The following is a 9,693-nucleotide window of genomic DNA, read 5'->3' as shown; positions in this document are numbered from 1 at the left end:
AGGAACACCCCTGTTCTCTGTAGAAGATCATGAGGTCAGAGGCCCTGGCACTGAGCCACCAGTTGTGGACATTCTCCCTGAACAGCCTGTTCCCCCCACAGCTGCTGAGCTGGCGAAACCAAACTCACCACCCGTCCACCCACTTACAATAAACACCTCCAGATTGCAGAAACCGGACCTGAAACTGCCTGAGAGCAGCAGGACAGGGTGAGAGTGAGGTGACAGGGAAGGGGGCTGGCTTGCTGGGCCCATGGGAGGGGGCCGTCAGAGGAAGGCCCTTCCCATCTCTAGGGAATGGAACTTCCGCTTTGGACTGAGAGCAACAGGCTCCCAGCTCCTGGTCCCACTGCTGCCCAGCCAAACGGCATCACAGGACGCCAGGTTCCCAGGTGAGGATGGGGCTCAGTGCCTGGGGGGACTGGTCAGCAAGACCAATATGGCGGAGGATAGTGACTCCCAAAGTGTAGGCCTTGCATGCCCTGCCTCAGTGCCACCTGGGGTGTTTAACAGTGTGAATTCCTGCCTGGGCCCAGTCTGAGACCTTGGGAATCAAACTCTCTGGTGGTGAGCCTGGGGTTCCGAAGCTACCCAGGTCAGGTACTGGGGAGGCAACCTAAAATGGGAGCCACCAGCATAAGGGCTTTGGGGTCACCAAGACTCCAGCTGAGTCCTGCTTCTGTCTCTTAGGTGCTGGCAATCTGGGGCAAGTCAGGCTCTCCACCTGAGACTCTCTGGGGAGAACAGTGCCTTTTAGGGATGCTGTGTGCCCTGAAGAAAATCAAGCTCACCCAGTGCTTAGCACACCATCTGCATCAAAATATGTCAGAGGCAGAGGGAAAATCAGAACCCAGGTCCCCCTCAGCCCAGCCCAGCATTTCTCCAACACCTGCCTTCTCTTATTTCCTAGCAGTCCACTGAGCAAGCTCAGCTTGACTCTTTCAAGGAAATAATTTGACTCGCAGGTGGAGTTGTGGTTAGTTAGTCCTGAGTGAGCTCAATGTTTGTAAAAGAGGGGGTGGGATCAGGCACCACACCAGAGACCTTATTTTTTTTTAAGTCCCATCTCATTTAATTCTCTGGCAATCCTGTCAGATGGAAATTAACTTTGCTAAAGAGGCTCAGAGTTCAGGTTCAGGTACTTGCCTGAGGTCATGCAGTGAGATAGTAGCAAATGGGGGTCAAGGTCAAGTTAGCTTGACTCCAGGAGAAGGAAAGGGACTGTTGGGGCTGGAAGGCTGGAAGAAGCAAGTGTCAGTGCTGTGGGGAAAGATGTGAGGGATAAGGCTGACGGTAAGCATGCGTGGTGAAGGCAGGGCGTGGTCAGACCAGGTGAGTTTTAATTCTGAACCCAAGTCTGACACTCAGTGGCCCCTAAAATGGGCCAGAACCTAGATCCTCCCATGGCCCTCCACCCCCCTCCCACTTCCCCAAGGTCAGGACCCTGCTCCCCCACCCTCTATCCCACTCCCACCATATTGGTCAGAGTTTTCCATCCCTGGGCTGCCTCTGCCTGAGAGACCCCCTCTCCCCGAGCCCAGTCTCTCAAAGGGACCAGATCTTCCTTTACTTTTCCAACCATCTTCTGTCACGTCCTTAAACTTGGGGAATTCTTGGATGATGTGATAATTTTTAAAATAGCTAATATTCAGTAAGCATTTCCAACATACCAGGCAGGCTCTGTTGTAAGCCCTAACTCACCCATCCTCCCCCCAACCTTATGAGGTAGAGATTAGTATTATCCCCATTTTATAAACAGGGAAACTGGCAGGGCAGAGACTAAGCCGGTTCTCTGGAGCAGGGCAGAGTCTAAGCCGGAGAAGTGACCAGCTTGAGGCCCTTAGCTTAGTGGCAGAGGCCGGATTTAGACCCTGGCAGTTGCTTTCTTTGTGAAACTCCATGCCCCACACCTACTGCTACCTATCAGCAACAATAATAGCGATGATAAAAGCTTCCTTCCCTAGGCACAGGCTCTGGACCCTGCACTGCTCTAAATACATCAGCTCCTTCCATATGGGCTGTCTGGCTCCAAAGCCAATGTCACCATCCTGTGACTTTTAAGATCCAGTGGGCGTGGGTTTGAATCCCAGCCACATATGGCTGTGAGACTTCGATCAAGGGTCTCGCCCCCTCTATACTCTGTTTCTTCATCTGTAAAATGAAACATCAGGGATGCTTTCTCAGGGGCTGTTGTAAGGACCGAATTTGAGAAAATGACATGCAAAGTGTCTGGCACAGAACTTGGTACCTGCTAAGTGCCCATCGCATGGATTATTAAAGTTGTCAAACTGTCGTTTTGTAAAACCTCCAACAAGAGGGAGAACTGAAGCTCATTGAAAGATAAGTAGGATCTCTTGAGTCACCTTCTCTTTGGAGCAGGGCAGAGACTAAGCTGGTCATTCACAGCCTTGGTTACACACCCGCTTTGTGGCTTCCCTTTGCTTGCTGCCCAGGCTCTGTTCTACCTCTGGGCCTCTGCCCACACTGTCCTTCTCCCCTGGGACATTCTTGCCCAGGCCTTTTCTAAATCTCAGGTCTCGGCCTAAACATCACTGCTCAGAAACACCTCCCCTGACTAGAAAACTTTCGTGGTGGAAATCAGCCACCTCCCACCCCAGCCAGCACAGGACCTCTCCCTCCAACACCCTTTCCTCTCTGTCAGAGCACTCATCACCGTCTCTATTTCTGTTCACTTGTATGTTGACCTGTTTACCATCAATCTTCCCCTAGAATGTCAGCTCCTTGAAGGCAGAGAACATATCTTTTTTTTCACCACTGTATCCCCAGCACTCAGAACAGGGTCTGGTAGACTGGACAAACTCAGAGAACACATGATGACTGAATGCACAAACAAATGATGGAATGACTGAATGAACCAATGAACGAATGAACGAACGAACGAATGAATGAATGAATGAATGAATGAATGAATGAAAAAACATGACGAGTCACCACAGTAGTAACGTACCATATCTTCTTATCCCTCTGCAGGAAGCAGCTGAGATAGAGCAGTGATGAAGAACCCAAGGGGTAGTTTCCTGGCACTGCTGCCGCTGCTGCCACTGCTGCTCCTAGGTCCAGTAGATGTCTCCCAGGCCCAGAGCAGCTGCACTGGGCATCCAGCCATCCCTGGCATCCCGGGGATTCCTGGGGCACCAGGCTCTGACGGCAAACCTGGGACCCCAGGGATAAAGGGAGAGAAAGGTACTGCAGACTCTGGGGATACATAGTATCACGGACCGAGGCCCCGCCTCCTGCCTCCCGAGTCAGTTGCCCACCTTAGAGATTGCAAAAGCACTTACAAACCCATCCGCTTGCTGAGCCCTTGCAAAAACTTTGCAAGGAAGAAATTCTGATTCCTATTTTACAGACAGGAAAACTGATGTCCAGAAAGGCTACTGACTTGCCCAAAGGAGCCTAGTACATGTTGAGGCTGAGACCAGACAGTGTATCTCTTACCACGAACCCAGGTAGAGAAAGAGCACCACCACAGTTACAGTCTTGAGTCACCTCCAAGGTAAATGGCTTCACCTCTCTGAATTGCTGTTTCCTCACCCGTAAAATGAGGACAGTGATACTCGCGCAGGTTGTCACAGGGTGCAAATGAGACTTCCTTCTGTAAAGACCCTCCTGTGAAATGCAGTTCATTCATTCATTTACCCATAGCCACCCACTCTCCCCACATAATCTCATCTTTATCCTACAAACTCTCATTGTCCCATTTTACAGATGAGAAACTGTGCCTCAGTCAAGGTGGCACAACGGACAATGGCAGACGTGACATGAGACGCACACTTGTCTGTCTCCTGAGCCCACGTTCTCAGCCACTAGAGGTTTTATCTTGCGTTGTGCCAAACCGAGGGGCAGTGGCTGCTTGGAGTGATGGAGTGGGAGGATTTTAAGGCCTACTTCCAAGTTTAGCGAGAAGGGATGCCGTGATTGATGAGGGATATAAGCCATGGGGGGCAGGATAGCACATGTGGCAAGAATTTATTATCCCTGCTCCAGGCTTACACCTGAACAAAGGTACTGTATGAGCCGGAGGGAAGGACCAGCCCAGCCCCTTCCTCAGGGAGACACTGCCTCCCACCCCCCAGGTGTCAGTCCCCATTTCCGCCAAACATATCACAGACTCCGAAAGCTGGGCTGGAAGGGGACTTGAGGGCCGTCTCTGACCAGCCCCCTCTTTTTCACAGGTGGGAAGCTGAGGCCCAGAGAGGAGCAGGGACCTGTCCAAGGTTACATGGCTAAGCTCCCTGCCTCCCAGGCCAGGGCTCCTTTCTTTGGTTTGGTGATCTCAACCTCATTTCCTTTGTCTCTGCTTTTCCAGGGCTGCCAGGGCTAGCTGGAGACCATGGCGAGTTTGGAGAAAAAGGGGAACCTGGGATTCCTGGGAAGCCAGGGAAAGTCGGTCCCAAGGGCCCTGTGGGCCCCAAAGGCTCTCCAGGGCCCCTTGGCGCCCGTGGTCCCAAAGGTGAATCAGGAGACTACAAGGCCACGCAGAAAATCGTTTTCTCTGCCAAGCGGACCATCAACTTGGCCCTGCGGAAGGAACAGCCCATCCGTTTCGACCATGTGATCACCAACGAGAATAACAACTATGAACCTCGCAGTGGCAAGTTCACCTGCAAGGTACCCGGCCTCTACTACTTCACCTACCACGCCAGCTCGCGAGGGAACCTGTGCGTGAACCTCGTCCGAGGCTGGGACAACATGCAGAAGGTGGCCACCTTCTGTGACTACGCCCAGAACACCTTCCAGGTCACCACGGGCAGCATGGTCCTCAAGCTGCAACAGGGGGAGAACGTCTTCCTGCAGGCCACTGAAAAGAACTCCCTGTTGGGCATCGAGGGTGCCAACAGCATCTTCTCTGGGTTCCTGCTCTTCCCCGACCCCGAGGTGTGACCTGTGGGGCTGAGTCACCCCCTCCTCACCCCCTCTCCTGCCAGCAATGCTCACTTTACCCTCAACACCACCCCCATCCGGCCAAAGCACACAGCAGGTCTCCATGGATGTTGAATAAATGAGTAAATAAACTCTTCAAGACCAAGGGACAGTAGTCTAATTCAACTCTGTGTCCCAGCACCTGGCACATAGTAGGTGCTCAGAAGTACTGTTCGAGGCCTTTTAAGTCTCTTCTTTTGCTCGGCCTGCTCCAAACCCTTTGGAGTGTACTTTTCCTCCTGATAATGCCACCTTAGGCCCTTGAGCCATTCTCTACTGCTTGGGTCGGCTTCTATTTCTTTGAAGTGTACTACCACTTCTAATAAACTACTTTTCACCACTTTGTTTTCGTGTCTCATGCAATTCTTTGCTCAACACACCAAGAACCTGGACGTCACACCGACAAGGGCCCACTCTCCGGTAACAATTAAGTCTCCATCTTGTACTGAGCCTGTGTCTCTGGACTGTAAACTTCATAAGTGTTTTAGTATTTTTCTCCCCGCTTAGGTGAGATGGAATGGCTAGAGTGGACCGTAGTTGGGACCGTAGTTTCCCTTCCTTCAGGTCATTAGGCTTGATGAGCTCAGGTTAATTAGTTTCTCCTGACAGCAGTCCTTAAGGAGACTAGCGTGCTCTGGCGTATTTCAAGATGGTTCCTTTCCCCTTCCTCTGCCCCAACGATGAGAGGATTTTTCTCCACTATTTACTGTGGGAACTCAGTCAGGCTCTGGGCGGTAAATCTTCCATTATTGTGGGGGTTCCCTGGAGGTTTTGACTCTCAGACTTGTCTACATGGAGACTCCAGCACTTTGTCAGTTCCAGTTCAGGATTTCACACCCTGGTTCTGGTTCCAGCGGCAGTTTTCTGCTTGTGAAACCCCGTTCTGGTAAGTCGTGACTCCCTGAATTCACCTGTCTCTCCAATTTTGGAGGCAGAGGTTTGCCCTGTATTAGCCCCTCTTTTAAGGACCCAAGAGGAGTTATTGATTTTTCTGTCTGTTCAGCTTCTTACTTGTTGTTGGGACAGAGTGGTGACTTCCAAGCAACTCATAAGCCAAACCAGAAACTGGAAGTCAGCAGTTTATTCTTGATACATGAAAAACTAGAAACTGCTCAGGTGTTGATTAAGAAAATGGACAAACAAAATAATGGAATACTATTCAATAAGAAAAGGAAAAATGTAATAATATATGCATAAATTTGATGATTGTCAAAACAATATGCTGAGAGAAAGCTTTACCCACGACAGTATATACCATATGACTCTATTTATATAAAGTTCTAGAATAAGCAAAACTAACTTTGTGTGTTCACCACTCAGTTCTCTTTCCATCACCATATATTAGAACACACATGTGAAATATAGATGATGTATTACAGAATTGCACACCTGAAATCTATGTAACTTTACTAACAATTGTCACCCCAATAAACTTTAAAGAAAGAAAAAAAAGAAGTGCTGTTTGAATGTTGGTTGAATGACTGAACAGTGAATGAATGAATGACGTCTGAAAACAGAAACTCTATCTCGTTGGAGGTGATTGGAGGGCCATACTCTGGGCCATACTCTGTATCCAGCTCTATGACAGCCACAGTGTGGGAGATGGGGAAGGAACACCATCTATTAAGTACCTACTATGCTCCAAGCACTGGGCTAGACCCTTTCCTCATTCTCATTAATCCTCACATTCATTCTTGGAGATAGGTTTCATCGTGAGCAGTTTACAGACAAAAACTGAGGATTGGAGAGATGAATGGATTTTCCTCAATCCCACAGCAGAGCTGGGATTCAAGGGTAGGTCTGCCTACTGAGGACCCAAGACATCTTTTAAGGCAATATGTCTAGACCAGCTCCTAAAGGGGGTTTCTGCTTATAACGTCACATATACCTACCCAACGGATCAAGGGACATTCCTCCAAAGTTTTAACTGACCTTGGAGCCAAGGCCTTTCCCCTTTTGATTCTCTCCACTCCCAATATGCTCTCCCTCCCAATATCCTCCCATCCTGGCACAAACTCAGCCATCCAGTTAGAACAAATGTCACTCCCCTGCTCAATAACTTTCAGTGGCTCCCCACCGCCAGCTGGATATTGTCCCAGCCTATGAACCTGGCCTTCAAAGCTGTCTATAGGTTGGCTTTTCTGTCTTGCTCCTTCCTTTGTTTGACAAAGAATATTCCACTCCAGACCAACTGGGTCCTTTCCGTCTTCTACGCAAGCCTCATGTTTTCCTGCCTCGCTGCCTTCATTCTCACTGTTCCCCTTCCACTCCGCCTATCTAAGTAAGCACTTTTAAAACCTTATTCAAGTGACACCTCCTCTCTGAAACCCAACCGTTCCAGCCTCTCAGCTCTCATTCCTCTGACCTGCTCTAACTCCATTTCCACTTGCTCAGATCTGAGCAAACACAGCCTACATCTGGCTTTTCACTCATGCCCACCCATCTCTCCAGTTAGGCTATGAATGCCTTAGCCTAACTGGATCCTGACCATCTCTGAGCCCAAGATGCACAGCAGTCATTCAATAAAGACTCCCTGCCTGATTGGCAAAGACCACAGTCACATGACTTGCCCAGAGTCCCAGCCCTGCACCTGCTCTCTACAGCCCCTCCTACTAGCCCTAGTCCACCAAGACCACCAGCCAATCCTGACCTGAGGTAGAGGGATTTAAGGCACTCTGGCCTATCATAGGGTCATGGCACTAGTCCAGCTTCCTGTTTGGCTGGCCTTTTTCTCAATGCTCCGTTCATTGGGCATGGCTTCTGCCCCATCTTCTGGGCCTCAGGCCTGGCCTTGACGACTTGCCCGAATCTCAGACTCTCCAAGAGACACCTGGAGCCTTTTGTCCTGGGGCTGGGGCTTCTTTTGCTGCTCAACGCTTTCAGTACAAACTGTTTGCCTGGTCTTTGAGTGTGGGGACAGAGTCCCTGAGAGCAGTTTCCAGGCTCTCAGCCTCACGTGGAAAGGTGCTAGATGGCTGTCAGCTGTGGCTAATTGACCATCAGCAGTTACCTGTTAGCCAATTAGCCACTGATATAACTGCCACAGCTGCGGCTGGTTGGAGAGTGGGTCGAGAGTCGAGTGAGTCAGTTGGTCGGTTGATAGGCAGAAAGGTGGACAGCAGGTCACATGTTGTGTGACTCCAGCCTCCAGCGAGACTATAGTGGTGTGACTCCCCTATCTATGGCCCCGTGGGTGTTCCTTTTTGGCCTAGCCACATCCTGCGTTCTCATGTGGGGAGTGGGAGCAGAGACCCCGCAGGCTGCCTCGCACGACAAATGGCGCAGCGAGCAGCATCTCCCGCATGACGTTGAGACTATTAATAATAGTTATAATAATAGTAACCACACCACCATTGAGTTACTGTGCACCCAGTGCTTTACATACATTAGCTCATTCAGTCCCCATCACGAATTCTAGAAGATACGTAGTATTATCCCCATTTTATAGGTAAGAATCTGAGCCTCCAAGAGGGTAAGCAATTTGCCCCAAGTCACACAGTTGACAGGTACACAGCTGGGATTGGAGCCTGCTTCTCTTTGTTTCAAAGCTCTTGCTAAACCTGTAGACATACCACCTCCTTGCCACCCTCACCTGTTGGAATCCCCTTTCCAGCTCCCCTCCACAGTGCCCAGCCTCTCACATGATCCCACTGGACCTCAAGAGTCCATATTCTCAAGCCTCTGCAGTTGGGTCTGTCTATACGGGGATACACTTCACCCCAAGGGCAGATCTGGCTGCTGGTATTGAACACATGCAGGGCACCCCATCTCACTGGAAGGACCCACTCAAAGCTGGCCATAGCCAAGAAATCAGCTTGTCTCTAGTGTTGCCTCAAGCTGGCTAGCTCTCCTGAAGGACCTACACACCTCTTGAGGTACTGGCTCTTGAGTCAGACAGACCCAAGTTCAAATCCTGCCTGGACTTCTTACCAGCTATGTGACCATGTCAAGTGACTGCCCCTGGTCTCCTGGTTTACCCTCTTATAAACAAACAAGGCAACAGTGAGTGTGCTGATACACATCCTTGATTCTTTTCCTGGATTAAATCCCTAGAAGTGGACTCCCTAGGGGAAAGAATGTAAAAACTTTGAAGGCTTTGAAATGTGTTTCCAAATGGAGGGCTGGGCAATCAAGGCTGAACTGCCAGGCCAGCTCCAGGCTTGCTGCCACCAGGGGGGAGCAGACACCAAGAGAAAGGCAGATTGGAAGAGGGGCTGGACTTGTGGCTGAGATGGGACCTGGAGGATAGGAGCTCCTCCCTCCTCCCTCCCTTCTCCCCAAGTCCATCCCCCTTCCTGGGTGGGCTGTGAGCTTCCAGGGTGGGGCTGAGGGTCAGCTTTGAAGACCCAAGTTCCTCTAAACCAAGGTCCTCAAGGTGTAGCTCCGGCATCAGTACCACCTGGGAGCTTGTCAGAAATGCAGGCTCTCCAGCCACACCCAGACTGAAGCAGAAAATCTGAGGACCGGGCCCTGCAATCTGTGTTTTAACAAGCTCTCCAGGTGATTTTGATGCAGCCAGAGTTTGAGAATCACTGTTCTGGACCAGGGATTGCCAAACTTTTCCTGTAAAGAGTCAGATAGAAACTATTTTAGGCTTTGCGGGCCATGCAGTCTCTGTAGCAGGGAAACAGCCATAGACAATATAAAAATGAGTGTGACTATTTCCTAATAAATCTTTATGGATCCTGGAGTTCGGATTTTACAGAATTTTCATGTGTCACGAGATATTTTTCTTTTGATTTTCCCCCCCAA

At 50.1% G+C, this 9,693-nt stretch overlaps 1 protein-coding gene across 1 annotated transcript; it reads left to right on the top strand.

The window, feature by feature from the left end:
* Nucleotides 1-294: 294 nt before the first annotated feature.
* Nucleotides 295-6,371, top strand: C1QB (complement C1q B chain; the record flags this gene model as incomplete). The annotated part of the gene is given in 4 exon segments (XM_081055029.1): nt 295-389; nt 2,989-2,998; nt 3,000-3,201; nt 4,328-6,371. Coding segments are annotated over 4 exon segments (882 nt in total). The 3' UTR covers nt 4,903-6,371.
* Nucleotides 6,372-9,693: the final 3,322 nt, after the last annotated feature.

The sequence above is a fragment of the Rhinolophus hipposideros genome (assembly GCF_964194185.1).
Source record: "Rhinolophus hipposideros genome assembly, chromosome: 8".
Taxonomy (NCBI): Eukaryota; Metazoa; Chordata; class Mammalia; order Chiroptera; family Rhinolophidae; genus Rhinolophus; species Rhinolophus hipposideros.
The sequence above is the reverse complement of the archived record's forward strand: the minus strand, read 5'-3'. Positions and strand labels throughout refer to the sequence as shown.